Source organism: Cyprinodon variegatus, unplaced genomic scaffold (assembly GCF_000732505.1).
Source record: "Cyprinodon variegatus isolate N-32 unplaced genomic scaffold, C_variegatus-1.0 Scaffold1184, whole genome shotgun sequence".
NCBI lineage: Eukaryota > Metazoa > Chordata > Actinopteri > Cyprinodontiformes > Cyprinodontidae > Cyprinodon > Cyprinodon variegatus.
The window spans coordinates 32,987-52,658 of record NW_015151637.1 but is presented as its reverse complement, the minus strand read 5'-3'; the positions used below and the strand labels follow the sequence as shown (position 1 = coordinate 52,658).

The 19,672-nt window shown below is 37.0% G+C and overlaps 1 protein-coding gene across 15 annotated transcripts in view; it reads left to right on the top strand.

Annotated features, from left to right (window-relative positions):
• The window catches only part of matn4 (matrilin 4), a 37,617-nt gene extending 26,282 nt beyond the window's left edge, over window positions 1-11,335 (top strand). For 7 of the 15 annotated variants that reach the window (XM_015401104.1, XM_015401117.1, XM_015401114.1 and 4 more), the window contains 9 exons: window positions 185-220; window positions 1,859-1,981; window positions 2,850-2,972; window positions 5,638-5,735; window positions 5,920-6,051; window positions 6,197-6,380; window positions 7,936-8,088; window positions 8,601-8,705; window positions 10,330-11,335. In XM_015401104.1, the coding sequence (XP_015256590.1) occupies window positions 185-220; window positions 1,859-1,981; window positions 2,850-2,972; window positions 5,638-5,735; window positions 5,920-6,051; window positions 6,197-6,380; window positions 7,936-8,088; window positions 8,601-8,705; window positions 10,330-10,388 (1,013 nt within the window). In that variant the 3' untranslated portion in view covers window positions 10,389-11,335. Of the gene's footprint in view, window positions 1-91; window positions 221-1,858; window positions 1,982-2,849; window positions 2,973-5,637; window positions 5,736-5,919; window positions 6,052-6,196; window positions 6,381-7,935; window positions 8,089-8,600; window positions 8,706-10,329 lie in introns of all 15 variants that reach the window. The other 8 variants (XM_015401116.1, XM_015401112.1, XM_015401113.1 and 5 more) reach the window with 4 other exon arrangements.
• Window positions 11,336-19,672: the final 8,337 nt, after the last annotated feature.

Here is a 19,672-nt window from a genome sequence, read left to right as displayed (position 1 = left end):
TGTTTTTAGTGACATATTTACAATTAATAGCAATTTAAGTAATGTGAGAAAAGTTTTGAAATAATGGCCTAAAACTTATCTTGTCTAATTTTAGCCATCGACCTCTGTGCTGAGGGAAAACATGACTGTGAGCAGGTCTGTGTGAACATGGGGCCGGGCATCTTCACCTGCGACTGCAACAAAGGATACAGACTCAATGAGGATGAGAAGAGTTGCTCAGGTGTGCATGGTGCTCACAAACATGCACAAGTATATCGAAGCCATGAAGCCAGTAATTCAAAGTTCTGTATCTAAGTGACAGAAGAGTGTATCTTTGTCTTTAACCATTCCTGTCTCTTTTTGTAAAATATTAAATATCTGTCATAATCAGATTCAAACGAATATTACCAGTACTTATGAGGGACTGTTACCATTGCACAACCTTTAGAAAAATGGTTAAAAAGTATTTGTTATGTGCTCATCAATGCATATTTTATTAATTTTTAGACAGTCAACTATACAGGGGCCTTTTCAGAATAGTGCAGATCGTAGTTCCTACATGTTTTTCTTGGCTCATATCGCTGCACCGTTTGCATGTTCAACAGTAAATACCCTACTCTGAGTAGAACAGGAACTCTGGACTTCTATAGTATGTGGAATCCTGACATCCTTAGTTCTTTTTTTACAAGATGTAAGCACACATGCAGCCTTCTGCAAGGTCACTGCGAAGAACAAAAGTTACACAAATGTAGTGAATGACTTAAGCTCACCAATACAAAAACCTCAAACATACAGTAGTAGCCATTCAAAATTTCCCCACTTTGTTTTTATGGGCCCTTGGCTGGTCCTTTGCTTGTTCCCTACAATTCCTTTTTAAACATCAATCTTTGTACTAAAATATTCTTTCTGTCATGATTTGTGGACATTAAGATCTATATGTAAACAGAAGCTTCATCTCCTGCTCTGACCCTGTAATTCAGTGAAAGGGTAGAGTCAGAGTAAAAAATATGCACGCCAAGGAGAAGGCCAGTGGCTGGAAGTTGGAGGGTATTTTGCTGGGAGTCGTAGGGGAGTAAGCTGCCAATTGGCTGGCGTTTAACTGGGAAGGGCGATTTGGAATGGCTGCTATTGCATGAAGCTCTGTCCATTTGCATGTTTTCTACAGAGCGCCTGTGAAGAAATAATGTATTATTATTAAGGCCAAGTGCAAATGTTTATTTTATTATTTTGTGTTTTAAAGTTCCTCTACTGTTATAATATAAATGATAAGGATTCTCAAACTCTGACAGTTTCAGATCAGGAAAGTGGATCCAGGTGCTGATTAAAGAATGTTTACTTTGGAAGTTAAACAATTTTCCCAGATTTTAAAGTAATTAAAGTTTCCTAAGGAGGTATTACTGCACCACTGATGGAACTTCCTTTAAATGTAGTACTGCTGGAGGAGAATCTCAGCTGATGGTCTGAGATTTTCCCCAGATATTCATACTTCTCAGTTAGCTCCACTTTATTCTTGTTGCTGATGCTGGTAATCTTAAGGCTGGGCACTCTGCTTCCTTGGAGAAGATCTTCACCATGTCCTTAGTTCTCCAAGGTTATGACAGAGGCATGACCTTCTTGTCAGTGTACCTCACCAAACAATATTTGGGCTGCATAAATTTATTCATCCATGTATAGTAGGATTAGGAAAAGTACAAATAGTTCTACAGTCAAGCTCTGAAATGACCTGAGCTTATCTCCAGAGATTCAGTATTTATAAGCAAGAAGCATTCTAATCATGATTTTATGTAAGTCATACCAATACCAACATGCAAGGAAAGTGATATACTGACACATGAAAAATGAACGATTTTGTAACACAACTATTTGTCTTTGTTTTTAGCCATTGACCTATGTGCGGAAGGGAAGCATGACTGTGAGCAGATCTGTGTCAGTGCACCGGGCGTCTTCACATGTGACTGTAACAAAGGATTCAAACTCAACAGGGACAAAAGGACTTGCACAAGTCAGTGTCACCCTTTTTCAACACCTGTTTCTACAGTATAAATTTAAAATGAGTGGATCGCTAATATTTCTGCTCACTTATAGAATCAGTTACCATTCTTGCTTTTTTATGTAATACTGAGTAACAAGTTTGTAAGTGGGCTAATAAAACCTTTTAACAAGCCGGAAATTTAAAGAAAGTGATACCTTAACTTAATTAAACCATATTTCTTTTTCTGACCTCTGTGTGTAACTGGAAAGAAAAATACAATAAAGCTCTAAGTTAAAGTTACACTTACATTTGATTTGTATTATCACTCATTTATTTTCACCAGAAGTGACCTTACTTGTGTACATTTTAGTGTAATTAAAAAGATCAGGGGAAGATGTCACACAATAGTCCTTTATAAAGCACTTCCACCTGATTAAACAATTTTCAACCAATATATAAACATCTTATTTAATTACAGAGGGACAGGCCTTAATTCAATCAAAAAATGTTAGAAGGGAAAGTTGACAATAAACACATGCAGTCATGAAAAAATTCATAAGCATTAAATTACCGTAAATGAGTGCTGAATGTGAGAAACATACTGGTAAAGAAACATTGTTTTGAAGTCAAAAATGATAATTGAAAAATGACTGGACAAAATATCAATCAGTTCATTTGAAAAAAGTTTTCAGTAATCACAATGTACTATAATGTGATCAATATGATTTTCAGTTATTTAATACTGACAAACAACAGTGTTCTCAAAAATCTAATTGGCAAAATGTTCTAAGTTTATACTTGTTATTTTCTGTTTTGTTTGTCTCAGCAGTATTTGCCTTTATAAATAACACCTTAACACTCCTCTGTTGATTTAATCTTTATAAATTTCATTTTATAGACATGGACATGTGCAACACAGTGAAGCATGGCTGTGAGTACCAGTGTGTTAACACCCCTGGATCCTACCACTGCATCTGTCCAGAAGGACAGCTACTCCAGGAGGATGGCAAAACTTGTGGCAGTAAGTTAAACTTTATAGAACAAATGTTTTACAGATAGGAAAACAATTTATAAAACAAGGGACTTTTAGGGTACCCACTGAGATTGAGAGTTATTGTAAAATAATAATTGAAATTTATTGATCTCACATTGGAGAAATTTACCTCTGCATTTAACCCATCCCCTTGGGGAGCAGTGGGCTGCCATCGTCAAGCGCCCAGGGAGCAGTGTGGGGTTAAGTGTCTAGCTCAGAAACCCAGAGTGGCAGTCTGTGGGAGTGGGGCTTGAACTTAGGACCTCAGGATTCCAACCTCTATGCCCTAGCCACTAGGCCTACTGGTTATGGATTTTTGTTCAGGACCAAAGTGAAGATGAACACTTGCACCATGGTAAGTTGATGAATTAACTAAAAGATACAACAGAACAGAAACTTTGGCATGGATACAAAACAGAGCATTCAGGATATATTAATGGTGCATTCCTATGAGGTAAAAGAGTCCCAACAATGACAAAAACAATACTATATATAGTTTTTGCACATGTTCACAGCACTGAAAGATATTGTCCTCTAAACACAAGTTAACCCTGAATTACTGACTTAAGGCCGCAAACATAACAAAGAAATGCTACAAACGGTCAAAGTAGGAAAGTTTAACTACTGTTGATGTGGATAGCATCTATCTTTAGCATGAAGGTCAGGCACAATCCTGTTTCAACAACTTTCCAATTTGTGATTGCAACTTTTACGTGCAATCCAGATGTAACTGAATACTTGGGAGTTGAACATTTTGACTTTAAAGGATAAATGGAACCCATAAACACATCACAGGGACAAGTAGTGCAGGGCACATGTGCAGACAACGGAGAAACATAGGTGAATTGAATTGATTGATTAGTGGATGCGTCTATGACTTTGTCCGCACGTTCGCCCTAACCCCTAAATGCCTCAGACACTATAAAGCAGGGACTATATATTGGACTTTATAGCAAACTCAGTTAACTTACTGTTTGGAGCTTTCTCTCCCCATTAGTCACATTACTCCGCCTACCTGCATGGTGCCTGGGTAATCGTTATTTTTTCTTGCTGACACAACAAATCCAAAGATGCTTTGCAAAGAGAGCTCTTGCATCCACTAGACATTCGGGCCATCATCTAAAATGGCCTAAACTATATATTGTGCGCTATATAGTCATTAGGGTGGACGTTCGGACACAGCCTATGAGTCTCTGTTGGAAATTGACTGTCATCTTGAACTTCAATCTTCTTATAATTTTGCCAGCAGTTGTTGCCTTCTGACCAAGCTCATTTCCTATTATACTGTGGCCCCATCCCAGCCATGTGCAGGTCTAGTATTTTATCCCTGATGTCCTTACAGCTCTCTAGTCTTTGCCATTGTGAAGAGTTTTGAGTTTGATTGAGTATGTGGATTGTGTCTTTTATGCAGTCAATCAGTTCAGACAGGTGCAGTTAAAGGTAATGAGGGTAGAACAGGAAGGCTTCTAACAGGCATAATATGCAGATTACTTAAAAGTCCCTCAATGATTATTTCTGAATATTTGTTACTTACAGTTCTAGAGTACCTATCACACAAATGAATAACTTCTACAGGCTTTGTAAGTTGGAAAACCTGCTAAATGTATCAAATACTTGTTCTCCCCACAGTATCTGTTATCCAAACAAAGTCAACATGGCAGCTATAAGACCCAATATCTGATGACCGTATTCATGTTTTTTAACTTCCATTAGAGGAGATCATTGCAAAGCAACTGGTAGGCATAAGTCCAAGGCAGTGCTGACATCTGGATCAAATCTTTTCATTGTGTTATGCATTTTTATTATAAATTAACATTAATAATAAATAAGATACATATGATAGAACCCACTAATAAAGTTGAGGGAGTGTTGGCCTAGTGTGTTAGAGCAGTGCCCCTGTGCTCTGAGAAGGTTGCAAGTACCTGCTTTGATCCCCACATCCTCCACTCTGGGTTCCTGAGCAAAACCCTTAACCCCTGATTGCTCCCCGGGGGCCATCCAATGGCAACCGACTGGGGGATGGGTCAAATGCACAGAGTGACTTTCCCCATTGTGTGATAAAAAAGGGATTTACATTTTTTTTTTATTTTTTTTTTTTATTATTACATAAAGAAGATAGGCCGTTTTTATTATATAAGAGTGAGATTCCGTGACAAGTGCAGAGAAAAAAAGTTTTAGGATTTATTGTAAGAACCTGACTGAAAAACAGGGTGGTTAAATCCTGGAAATAAAATGGAGATAAATGAGGGGTTGGAGAAAATATCACACTAATGTGAAAAACAGCTTTGTTATGTCTGCAAAAATGGTCCAACTCTTAGGAGTATTATTTTCAAATTTTATTTCCCTGAAAGAAGAACGAGAGACAGAGCCTGGCCGTCTTTTGACCGCATAACCAAAACTGTCTTTAATCTTGAAAGGATTATTAAATGAAAAAACGTCCAGTGTAACATTGGAGTTGTTGTGTTTAAATCTTTCTTTTACATAAGTAGAAATTAAAAAATACTGTAATAATACTTTAGCACTGTGTAGAATGTTGTTGAAAGGTATAAGTTTGGTGTATGTTTGATTTGAATATACTTAGGTGTTCAGGCTCCTTAATCAATCCGTCTGTTGTCTGTATTCATTTCCAGCCTAATAATTTTCTCTCCTTCAGCCTGCAAGTCATCAAACATCGACCTGGTGCTTCTGATCGACGGCTCTAAGAGTGTCCGCCCTCAAAACTTTGAGCTCGTCAAAAAGTTTGTTAATCAGGTGGAAATATTTGTGACATATTACAGAACAGGACCATGAATAGAGGAATTTAACAGCCTTGCATAGATTAAGCATTAAGAAAAAAATTGTGTTTGTAGCTCCCAGCCTAGTGGTGAAAAAAAAATGTTTAACCTCGGGCTGTACTGTGCATGATGTGATGTACTAATTTCCGAACAACTTGCAGGTTGTGGACTCACTAGATGTGTCTGCTCGTGGTACCAGAGTTGGTCTGGTTCAGTACTCCAGCCGGGTCAGGACCGAGTTCCCACTCAGTATGTACCACACTGCTGAAGACATCAAAGCTGCAGTGTTGAAGGTAACCTAACAACCCTGAATTATTATTTTTTTTATGGTATGAGTTTGTTTTTCAGGTGGATTTCACTATTTAGAACAGTAAAATCCTCTTTAATCAACTAATTGTATTTGTAAATTCTGTAAAAGCTTAAAATGTGTACTTTAAGGTTGATTACATGGAAAAAGGAACAATGACTGGTCTGGCACTGAAGCACATGCTGGAAAACAGCTTCTCAGAAGCAGAAGGAGCTCGTCCAGCCAGTCACAACATCCCCAGAGTTGGTCTGGTTTTTACAGATGGAAGATCCCAGGATGACATCAGCGAGTACGCCAAGAAGGCTAAAGAAGCAGGTCAGTAGTCGTCAGCTCTATCCTATAATACTATCTGAATTAGGTCACATTAAAAGCTTCATAATGGGCATGATTGTCATATTATGTGTAATATATTGACATTTTGGATTATTGATTGATTGACATTATTGATCTCAAACTGGAGAAATTTACTTGTTACATCAGCTCAAATAGTCAAAAGACAAGAAGCAGGTGCCAGGAAGAAAAAGGTGCATGGAATATATACAGTATATACTGTGCGTCCACATATGACACCTTTTTATTATTTTTTTTCAAAGCAGAATTATACAGGGTTATTGCACAAGATGTTTACATGGGTATTTATATAGATGGATATTGATATTTATATATATATTTATTGCACAAGGTATCAAATATAGAGAAACAGGGTATTGCACGGGGTATCAAATAGTAATTGCACATTATACATTGCACAAGTTATTGCCGTTGTAGTGTTGCATTGTAGAGTCTGATGGCAGCAGGGATGAATGACCTGCGGTAACGCTCCTTTTTACAAAAAGGGTGTAAAAGTCTTTCACTAAAGGAGCTGCTGAGCTCCTTTACAGTCTGGTGCAGAGGGTGGAAGGGGTTGTCCAAGATGAATGTAAGCTTGGACAGCACAGTCTCTTCCAGGAGCCCAACAGACAACAGCCTAGAGAAGAACTGATGCCACCACAGAGTCATGGAAGGTTTTAAGCAGGGGCCTGCTCACTGCAAAGGACCTCAGCCTCCTCTGGAGTTGGAGGAGGTTTTGGCCCTTCCTATACAGGGCGTCTGTCTTATGAGTCCAGTCCAGTTTATTATTGACTTGAACACCCAGGTATTTAAAACTCTCCACAGTTTCTATGTCCTGTCCCTGGGTGTTCACGGGGGAGTGAGGTGGGGGTCTTCTCCTTAAGTCGATCGCCATATCTTTGGTCTTACTGGTGTTAAGACACAGGTGGTTCTTCTCACACTAGTCCACAAAGTTTATGATGACCGATAGATAATACAGCTCGTTCCCCTCAGAAACCCAGCCTACAATAGCCGAGTCATCTGAGAACTTCTGGAAATGGCAGCTGTCTGTCTTGGAGGTGAAGTCTGAGGTGTAAAAGGTGAAGAGGATAGAACAGTGGAGAAAATGCTTTATAGCATAAATAAGAAACTAAAACAATTGGAGACCGCAGACCTCCACCAAGCAGCTCCTCTTTTTATCTCAAAGTGTTAAAAAAATAAATCTTAAAAAAATTCCTAATTCAGGATTGTTTTATGGATGGCCACCAAAAATACAATGGATTATATGTTGGCCTGTGTTAAACTTGTTTATTTCAGAGCATTCCATTCATGACCTTCTCTGTTTGTTTTTTTTACTAACAGACAAACAAACAAACAATTGGGGAAGGTTGCAAGGACATGGAAAAGAACAAAATTAAGAAAAGCACAGAAGAATAAGCTTAAAAAAATGGAAATATTAAACATAAAGAAAATAACAAATATAGTAAACCTCTCTTAAACACATTGCACTTGTTAAAGCATTACTATACATTTGACGTAATGATTTCTTGTGTCCATGCAGGAATCACCATGTATGCTGTTGGCGTGGGCAAAGCAGTGGAAGATGAGCTGCGTGAAATTGCATCAGACCCTGTGGAGAAACATTTCTATTACACAACTGATTTCAGTGCAATCAACACCATTGCTGAGAACCTCAAACTTAATGTGTGCCCAGGTAAACAACACCAGAGTGCAGGCTGTGGGGATCGAACCTTCTAGGAGCACAAGCACATTGCTGTAACCACTAGGCCAACAATCCCCTATAATGCATTTTATAATGCATTATAAAATAACATCCTACACTGGAATACAGACACACACCATTTGAAAGGTCCCCAGAAGTTAACAAATATAAGTACCCACACACCAACCCCCTCACACCATCTCATCAGATTTAATAATGCCCTTCATGATAGAAGATGCCTTGTTGCTTGTCGCCATCTACTGACACCTTTTGAACATGGCAGTTTCACAATTAAATTGAAATCAAAGCAACAGCAAACAGTTGTAACATCTACAGACATATATCTTGAATGATCTAAGTTTACAAAGGCTAACTGTTGGCTAAGATTTGACCTCTCATAAACAGAACAGTATAAACAGAACAATTAATGTAAAGTCTAAAAAAAGTATATGAATAACGAATGAAATGGCTCTATGTGAAAATGTTGTCCTTTTTGTCTGCAGCTGAAAGTCAGGGGGAGGTGGAGGTGAAGGATCCTTGTGCCTGTGAGAACCTAGTGGAGTTCCAGCAGGCCACCATGAACAGTTTGGATCAGCTCACACAAAAACATATCCTTTGTTAGTAATTCAAAAAAATCTTTAGCTCACAAGTATTTACATCTATGCCTTGAAAAATGAACTCAGGTTAAAACTAGGTAACCTACAGTGGTTGTTTGCACCCAGCTCTGCATCTTTTTTACTCAGCTTTTACCTCCTCTTAACCTGCTCTGTGTCAAAGTGAGATATAGAGAAAGAAAGAAAAACACAGGACATTTTCTTTCTTTCTGCTATACAGTAAAGACACTAAGTTTTGAGGTAGTGGTGGGGGGTCATTAAGGCTTCATGAAAACCGCTTGGTGAGCTGTTGTCTGTATTAGCAGCTCCTGGCTGTGTGCTACACTTGGCCCTGCTGGGCATGCTTCTCAATTTCCCATCCTTTGCTGCTCTTGGGGGCCGTGATGCTTCCATCCATATTCTTACCTCTCTGTGTTCTGTGGACCTAGTTACAAATTTCCTAAAATACAAATACATTTAGTAGCAAACACACTTATTTCTATGTGAAGCCATGGTTTTTTTGGTTTACCTTTACAAATGGCAACCTAAAATGGCTGATGTATATATATTTTATATCTAAGGAAAAACAGTTGATTGCATCGACTCATTGACTCTAATGCAATCCCTCACACTAAGCATGCTTGTAGCAACAGTGGAGAGGAAAAACTCCATTTTAACAGGAGGAAACCTCCAGCAGAACCAGGCTCAGTGTGAGCGGCCATCTGCAGAGGCCTACTGGGGTTCAAGGAGACAGAAGCAGAGATACAAAAAGCAGCTGTAAAAGGCGGCCCCGTCCAGGAAACATCAGGAAACAATCAGCAGCTTAGCAGTGAAATGAACATTTCCATTCTGTAAAGTGCAGCAGTGATTAAACAGTTAAGGAGAAAAAACATGGTGCAAAAACGCATTGATATGGAAGTTCAGAGCAGCGTAAAGACACATATATACAGTATATGGTGCAAATATGCAGTATTTTAGTTTGGTATTATCAGTGTGATGCAGTGAGTCTGTGACTTGATTTTGAGTTTTTAAGGAAGCCTTAGAGAGAGAATGGGAAGAAGAATTAATAATAGCGCAATTTTAAAATAAAACCAGTTAGATGCTGCAACAGACTTAAGACCCAGAGAAAAGGTTTATCTTCCCATCAGGCAGCATTGTGTGATCCTTCATTTAGATCAAAGGTGATTTGTGTGTTTAAAATACTCCCAGCCTAAATCAAATGTAAACTTTCTGGAAAGACTTGCAAATTGCTTTCCAGCCAATATGACTTAGCTTTAGCTACTATGCAAAGGATAAGAACCAAATTCTGTCTGTAGATGAGTGAAGATAATGGACATTTCTGAAGAAAAGAAACTGATTGAAGCATAAGATTGTTCTAGAAGTATGACAGAGTTAAATGCTGAGCACCACTCTTTTCAGGTATCTAGTTTTGAACAATTTAAGCTGTTTTATTCTCCTTTTATTTTGCAATTCTGTCTTGGTTTCTGATGGTCTATTACATTAGTGGAAAGAGAAGTTTAAGTTTGTACATGCTTTTGCAAAGCACTGTAACACAGACGCTTAAATATAATGTGTATTTAAGAGTACAGGCCATGGCAGAAATGTGATTTCATCTGTTAGTCCTTAACAGAATGTTCACTGGCTTCAATGGCAGCCCGTTTGGAGCAACTGGAGAACCAACTCCTCTCAAGGAAGTGAAGTGGTCCAAAAGATGACCAAACAGAAAAGCACACAGGAAACTGGAGGAAAAAGAAGAAGATGACTGATGCTGGAAAAAATCATTGTAGCAGAAGCAATGAGTGTTTCTAGGAGAAGCTAGAAACCCCTCAGATAATACAGCTGGCTTTACAACATCCTGGGTGCTTAGAAACTCAGGAAAGTGAGTGAGGTTGTGGCACCAAATCATTTGTAGCTGTTAATGGTATAATAAAACCAGCATCACTAACTACCTATATACAATATAGCTGTTATAGAGCTATATTAAAAAAACAAAAGTTAATTAACGGCTCAAAATATACTCAATTATTATAAATACCTTTATGTATTTTACAATTCAATACATGCATTGGGTGACATTTGTTATTGGTTTCTTCTTAAAGTGCAGCACTTCACTCTAAGCAGGTGGTCTTTTTTTGTAAACTAGATTTAATGTTTTTACTGTACATGAGCAATCAGTTTAAAACTGAACAATCACCTTCCTTCATAGTAACAGACTTCTCTCAGAGCCCTTCTTATATGGGATTCTCTTTTTTTTTTTTTTTTTACAGTTTTAGAAACAATTTATTTATTGCAGGTTTTGTTTTGTTTTTTTCTTCATTTTTTAACCAACAGCAAAAACACAAATTAAAAAAGGACAGACCTGATTTAGAGAAATCAAGTAATAATACCACTTCTGTTATCTCTCTGGTTTGTTTCATATAAAACCATCTCTGTCTTATCTTTTCAGAAAATACTCAGACCAGATTAGCTTTTCAGAGTTGGAAATAATTGAATAGTTGACAGTTTTTTAAAATGAAAAAGGGAATTTAAGAAATGTTTACTGAAGCTGTGGTGTTTATTCAGTAAAGGAATCTGCAAATGCTTTAGGACTTACTTCTGTTTGTGGTTTTCTACTTTTTCATATATCCTCAAATATAATATATATTAAAAAAAAAAATACATCATTTGATTTTAGAAACTTCTTATAAATCTTCTGCTAGCATAGATGTTTAATTTGTTGGGTTTGTACTAAAATATACCACCATGCATTTATAGTTCTTAGTTTTTGGAAATCTGTTTTATTTTGTATATTTTCTAATAACTGCTTTTGTATTTTACTAATGAATCTTTCTATTCAACCAAAGAGGGAAATAAATGAATAAACTTTTTACAGACAAGTTTTTTCCTACCGTATTTTTTTTTATCCTTTATTTCTGGATCTGCAGCTTTCTTTTCCCACGGATTCTAAATAGTTTAAAGTCTTTACAATAATAGAGCAACAGAAGTTATTATGTTTGGTAAACTTTTTTTTGTCTTTGATTTTTAGGAAGTGATAATTGCACTCTTCACCCATTAATAAGTTCCCAGGGACAAAGTATTGTCCGGTGATCAACTGCTTTTTGTTTTTCCAGAAACATAGTCATGTACAAGTGAGAGTAACCCATGAGGATAAAGACTAATTCCTCGTGGGCTGTAATTTGCTGCATTTAAAGAGCAGCTCTACAGAGATCACTTACTGCTTTCAGACTAATTGTATCCTTACTGATAGTGACCTTTACTGCACTGTCTCAACAGGCTCTTTAGCAACACACTTGTTCCAGAAGTTTCTTCTATTAAAGTAGCACAAAAGTAAATAAGTGATAACTTCCTTTTCCACTATTCAAACATGAAATATTTCTGATAATACAAACTCTTTTAGACAAGATCCACTATTACAGATTTAAAGATGGTAAAGTTCACACATCAAAGATATTAATATAACTTGTAATTGTATTATCATACAAGTGATCTAGGTGATTCTAGTTTCTGTGATTTGTTGATAAAACAGGCCACATGCTATCAGATTTAGATGTAAATCATGTTAGATTATTATTGTTTTTTTTTATATTCCTTAATGAAAGTAAAATGCATCAGTCTTCAGTTTCTGCAAAATTGTTATTTGAACTAAATAGAACCATGGAAGGTGAACAAATGTCATTGCCTCAGGGGACTAGACAAATAAACACAACTGAAAAGATAGATCATTTTAAGATTATTATTATTTTATTATTACTATTTTTTGCATCTGTTAGCTTTTTACCTCAAAGATGAAATGATAAAAATGGAAACTGAGTAGTGTTAACCTATAAAGTTTCCTGAAAATGCATACTTTAACAAAAGGCACCAGATGCCAAAACCAAGAATTTAATAAATGTTTCTATATGAGGTATTAAGTTATGTCCTTTGCACAGTTAGTCGATAGATTTCATTACAGATGCTTATATGATCCTTTTTTAATGCAGCAGAAGACGGGATATAAACCAATACAATTAGAAAAAATAAGGATTTGGAACCTTCTGTAAACCTAAAGTAAATTTCTAATTAGTGGTGGGGCAGGCCCCTCCCTAGGCTGCCACCTTATCGTGGTGGAGGGGTTTGAGTGTCCCAATGACCTTAGGAGCTATGCTGTCTGGGGGGTTTATGCCCCCTTGTAGGCAGACAGGTCCGAGGTGAGGGACCGGACAAAGAGCAGCCTAAAGACCTCTTAGAGCAAGACATAGGGATCTAGTGTTTCTCTTACACGGACGCGGGTCACCGGGGCTCTGTTTTGGTGGCCTTAGAATTGAGTCTCTGTTTTTCACAGATGATGTGGTTCTTTTGGCTTCATCGGACCATGATCTACAGCTCTCACTGGAGCAGTTCACAACCGAGTATGAAGCGGCCGGGATGAGGATCAGTGCCTCCAAATCCGAGACAATGGTCTTGACTCAGAAAAGGGTAGAGAGCCTCCTCCGGGTTGTGGAGGATTTACTGCTCCTAGTGGAGGAGTTTAAGTATCTTGGGGTCTTGTTTATGAATGAGAGGAAGATGGAGCGGGAGATTGATAGGCGGATTGGTGTGGCTTCTGCTGTGAAGCGTGCGTTGCACCAGTCTGTTGTGGTGAAGAGAGACTCTCGTCTATGGTCATGAGCTTTGGGTCATGACTGAAAGAATGAGATCCCGGATACAAGCGGCTGTAATGAGTTTTCTCCGTAGTGTGTCTGGGCTCTCCCTTAGAGATAGGGTGAGGAACTCAGTCATCCGGGGAGGAGTAGAGCCGCTGCTCCTTCATATTGAGAGGAGCCAGTTGAGGTGGCTCAGGCATCTGGTTAGGATGCCTCCTGGACGAGGTGTTCCAAGCACGTCCTACTGGCAACAGATTAAGATGTAAATGTTTATGTGTATATGGTGCTTTTTAGTAACAAGACAGTTTAAAGTGCCGTACATAAACAAAAAAGAAAAAAAAACATACACATGAACAAGAACTTTGCTCTGGCATAATGGAGACAGCTAAATGTTCTCTTTTCAAAAAATACCTTTGCAGACATTGTTATAAACTCCAACTTAAAATTTTTTCATGGTTGATTTTATGCAATTATTAACCGAATGCGTACTTTTGTAAGTAACATGTTTAATTCTTAGACATATGCTCCAGATGTCAAGTTACAGAAGATCAACAGTTTGTGCTCATTAGCTTTTAGCTGGCCTCTGTATGTTTTTAAAATCCGAATCCAAGCTCTTGATCCTTTTTCTTCTGAAAAAGTAGAGGATTCTAGTCATAACTGATAGAGTTTAGAATCATGTATTTTTGTTACTTTTGTTTTTGTTAATTATCCTTGTAAGAAGAGGTGAAAATATTTACTACTACTGAATGATACTGCTATTGCATTTGATTAAAGGCTTAGTCTATGAGGAATATTTGTTTTAAAACAATATTTCTAATATCATTAACCATATTCATGTTTTCTCTAGTGAACATGCTGCTCTGTGTCTCTAATTAGGACAGCCATTTCAAGTAAATAATCAGTCTTAAGTTCCCTTCAGTGACTGTTTTACATTAACAACAGCCTCTCTCATAAGACATCTAATAGATCCCCTTGGTGCTACTGTGGCACATTGCACCTTTTAACGCTAGAAAACAACTCACTCCCTGTCTGTGCGACCTTTACTATTAGAGTCTAAACAAGGTTAATGAGATGGCTGTTTTCTTGTCCTGGAGTATGACTCACCTTCTCTTCTCTCTGAGAATAACCTAAAATGTCAGAATGTCCCAGCAGTATTTCTAACAGAAGAAAGTGCAACAACATTGTAAGTTTTCAAGAACAGCTTTGATTTAGCACTCAAAACAAATGAACTTTTAAAGCCAAAATACAGAATACATCTACTGAACATATCTAATCCATATAATTTATCTTCTGACATAAAACTGTTGTTGCACATCATGCTTATAGGCTGCGCCAAAATCTAATCATTTTTTAAACTGATAAATCAAGCAAAAATAAATATTTTTGTTTAAATAATTTTAAAAGCCCAAGAAAAATCTCAACTTATAAACATAATCTATTTTTGTTTTACCTCTAAATGAGGTATAAAGGGCTGTGCTCTAATGCTTACTTCCACACTAATGCATTTTGGTGATAAAAAATATTCTACTCTATTTAATGTCGATTTTGTTTTTGATTGTTTTCTCACTAATTTAAGTAACTCTGACAAAATGAACACTGCAGCACAAAAACAATTTTTCCCTAACAATACTTCACCAAGAATATTATGAATATCTCTGGTTAATCTCACCTAAATAAGCTCAATATATAATATAGACTGCTAAAACATATAAATTAACAACTTTATTATGTGCAAAACTTTATGAATTGGCACATCATTAAATATTTAGTGTATTTTAGGTGCTTGTAGTAATTTGAACAAAATGTTTGACTCCATACACGTATTCCTGTCAAGTTCTATATTATTGTTTAACAAAAAATTGTTGAACAGTTATTCAATTAAAGAACAAGGAAGCTATTATAAGTTTAACAAATTAGGTGAAACTAGGTGAAATTTCACTGTTGAGCATTTTGTTTTTAGACAAAATTAACACTACATCAAACTTAATAAAATGCAAATAAAAGAGGTAGTTTAATGTTGATTTAATTAATATCAATAATAATTATAATAATATCATTGATTCCTCTCATAAAACTGAGACTGACACAACTTTATGCTGGTTGATATATTTTCACATTTATTTTGATTAATATTGTCTGTTGTATTTTTATCTTTGATGGAATGTTACTTTAACTCTGTCCTTTGTACTATGTATTAGCTACTGGAAGAAGAATTTCTCTGAAGGAGAAATCCCAAGGACAATAAAGCTGAGTCTAAGTCTAGCTAAGATATACTCTGTGAGATCTACTGTAAGTTTCCTCAGTTTCCTGCCTTTTTTTCATATGCTAAGCCCTGAGTGGCAGGGGTTCACATACATGTATATGCACTCCATGCACGCACATGCACACACATTCAAGTATTTGCTTGTATGGCCAGACCAGCAATGTAAACAAGAGAGTAGAGAACAACATAGAGAGATGGTGTGAGACGTCTTATTATAGTTCATCTGAAAGGATACTTTGAGTCCCTTACTATGCTATTTTTTTTCTTTTTATATTATTGCTCCTTTGACAAAACAGTATAAAGAAACAAGTACATTTTAAATTAAAACTGTAAAAGAAAACGAGGAAGAGAAAAAAACAGTAAAAAAAAAATTATATATATATATAGGTAATAATGATAAGAATAAAAAATAAATACCAGCCCTTTTCAGAAAGACAAAAAAACTGAAAACTGATGAAACATGATTGCAGAAAAACAACAGAGCAGGTAAAAAAAAGTGTGTAAATAATCATTAACATCTGTGCAGATAAGGATGATGGTGTACCAAACAAAATATTGAGCAGATAAGAAAATGAGCAAATTAAGGTATGCATAAGACCAAAACCCGCACATAATCAGATAGCCATGTCATTACCAGCATGGTTGTACCATCTGTTTTAACCTCTTTAGAGTTCCTTTGTACATCTAGGATAAGACAGTCTGTCAGCCTCATTAATGGGGTAGAAAATACTGTCCAGCAGCAGTGTTGTTTTTGACAGCCATCTTAGATTTAGTCTTTGTCTTATTCTTCAGGACGAAAACTATTATTTGTTTTAGTCGCATTTTAGTCATTATGATATGTGATAGTTTTGGTCGGTTTTGGTCCACTAAAACTTAAAAAGGTTTTATTCAGTTTTATGTTGCAAAAAAAGTTAACCTTTACAATTTCGAATAACAACCAGATTCTTTACCAGACTGACAGCTCTTGCCTAGATACTACAATAGCTGGGTATAGAATGCTGCCGTGCAGTTCATCATGTACAATAATGCACAATAAAGTAATGATTTTAAAAATACAAGGTTCCCGTCCGAAAGCAAACACTTCCTGATCTACTATGAATTATGCATTTCAAACAGATCAATAAAATCTTCATTGCTCAAAAAAAGCAAATAACAAAGACATTCTTCTTCCTACTTTGGCATTTTTGGCTTTATTTCTGAGAATCTTCACCTTAGTTATCGCTGCTCAGGGGTAAAGTAGATTTAAATTCACAGAGTTTTGATATAAAACAAATACAAAGAGAAACTACATAATTGCCTGCTACTGCCATGGCAATCCAGATCTGAATCGAATTTATATGTTAACTAAAATGTAATATTCAAAGGAAACATAGAAAATGTTTTAATGACAATACAAGGAAACGTCTATGTCATATTTAAATAGATACAAATGAAAACCATCAGAAAGAAATGTTGAAAGATCTAGGTACCATTTCATCTGGCTCTTTATCCAAAGATAAACAGTATGCAATCAAATATTTTATTTGGATATAATTTAGTAATTCCTTAAAGAATGTTTAGTTTCACGTCTTGTGAGCTGGAAGAAATAAAATATTGATAGCAAAGGGATTTTTTTATGTTTGGCAGAGGATGATCAGCCACATAGTTTATTAAGTAGCGATGGAAGAGCCATACTGCTGAGAGCGAACCATCAGTGTGGAGCGTGAAGCGCAGGCTTGGAGCTCCGCCCGCGTTTCTGCACAAGCACAGATGGAAGATCAGAGCAGTTTGTCAGTGTTGACTGTGCAGTGCCGGACCAATCCAGGTTATTTTTCTTAGACCCTGCCTCCGCTTCTGCCATGATCCATCTGTGCTCCTGCAGCATGTGTAGCGCTGCACGGCAGGTGGGCAGAAGGATCAATGAACAAGCAGCAGCACATATGATACTGCTTAGCTGATTACAGCAATGATGCAGTTTAAATGTCTGACCGACCAACCGCTATTTTTTATTTAGTCTTGTCTTGTTTACTAAAGCTTAAACCTATGACTCGTCATGTTTTAGTCATCAAAGATCCATGTTTAGCTTGGCAGTTTTCGTTATGTTCACGAAAAAAAGGAGCATCAACGAATTGATTTCGTCATCCTCATCTTTGGCGAAAACAACACTGTCCAGCAGAGATTTTTCCTTAAATTCCCTCTGTCTCCAACCACCTGCACAGTAACCAAGGAGCACCCTAGAAAAGAGCTGGCCTTCTGAACGATTAAACTGCTTCCTTTTAGCTGCAGAATAACTACTACTTTAACTTTCATTCACTCTGCACTTTATTAGCTCCACCTGTCCAAATGCACGTTAATGCAAATTTCAAATCAGCCAATCATGTGGCAGCAGCTCACTGCATTTAGGGGTGTATACATGGGCAAGACGATCTGCTGCAGTTCAAACTTAGCATCAGAATGGGGAAGAAAAGTTTTTTAAGCAGCATGATTGTTGGTGTCAGACAGGTGGGTCCGTGGGCACAAATGCCTTGTTGATGCCAGTGGTTGGAGGAGAATGGCCAGACGTGTTTGAGCTGATAGAAAGTCAACAGTAACTCAAATGACCACTTGTTACAACAGAGGTATGCAGAAGAGCATCTATGAATGCCTAACACTTTAAACCTTTAGGTGGATGAGCTACATCGGCTAAGAACAGGAAAATGAGACTATAATTTGCACAGGCTAACCAAAATTTGGACAATAGAAGATTAATAAAACATTTCCTTTTCTGATGAATCTCCATTTCTGCTGTGACATTCAAATTCAATTTGGGGTCAACAACGTGAAAGGGTGGATCCATTGTGCCTTGTATCAACAGTTAATCCTGGTGGTGATGTAATTTTGTGGGTGACATTTTCCTGGTACATGTGGGCCCCTTAGTACCAACTGAGTATCATGCCCATCTGGGTATTTTTGCTGACCATGTCCATCTATTTATGACCACAGTGTACCCATTCTCCAAAAGCTACTTCCAGCAGGATCATGGGCCATATTATAAAGTGTGAACACTCTCAGACTGGCTTCTTGAACATGACAATGTGATTACTGTACTCAAATGGCCTCCACAATCACCAGATGTCAATTGAAATGAGCATTGTTGGGATTTGATGTAATGCAACTTTTTGAATGCGAAGCCAACAAACCTGCAGCATCTGCGTGATGTTATCATGCCAAAATGGTGAGGAGGAATGTTTCCAGCAGCTTAGTGAATCTATACCACATAGAATTAAGGCAGACCTTGAGGAAAAAGAGGGTCCAACTTGTTGCTAGCAAGGTGAACCTAAAGTAGCTGGTGAGTGTAAAACACAGTCTAATATGACTTTTACCACCACAGAATGAAAGATATATGTGTGGCAATCCACAGCAAATTAGTCGACAAGGCAGTAGAGGCAGCTTTGACCCATCCTGTAAGAGTTATCTGTGTTGTTACTCCAGTCTAGTTAATTGTTAGGGTAAAACAGAAACTTACAAGTCCACTATCACAACATCATCCCCGGAGATGTTTACTGGTGTCAGTGTGGCGGGTCTGTGCCCATAGAAGTCCACCTCCAGCTCCTTCCATTTTCATAAAACTTATATGGGAAATTCGAAAGTATTTGAAGTCAGTAAAACTACCTGTTCTGGGACCTTAGATGAACTGTGCAGAAACAACTGTCAACAAACCTCAGATCAATATTATGAGATCAAAGATATCATTATTTTTCTTTGGGGGGAAAAAATGTCCATATTCTAGTGGAATTAAAAGGGTCCGTCCTTGTTTAACAGGAGTATATAATAAGTAACTTTTCCAACAATTGAGCAAGTACTTTAGTCTTTAAAACTGTCTTAATAACCTATTAGTTATTAATTTAGGATTTCTAAAGTAAGAACTTTGGAGGCTTCATCATGTAAAACACAGATAAACACACACCTATTCACATGCAGGATCTAAGAGTTTCTACGTATGCTCAGGCACACCCATGAACCTTTAGGCTGATGGTAATTAAACTATATAAAGTATGGAGCATCATTCTAGCATTGATTAATCTGCCAACGTACAGCCTGTCAAAAAAGTTTGGCACTAAGAAAAATAAGTAACCAAG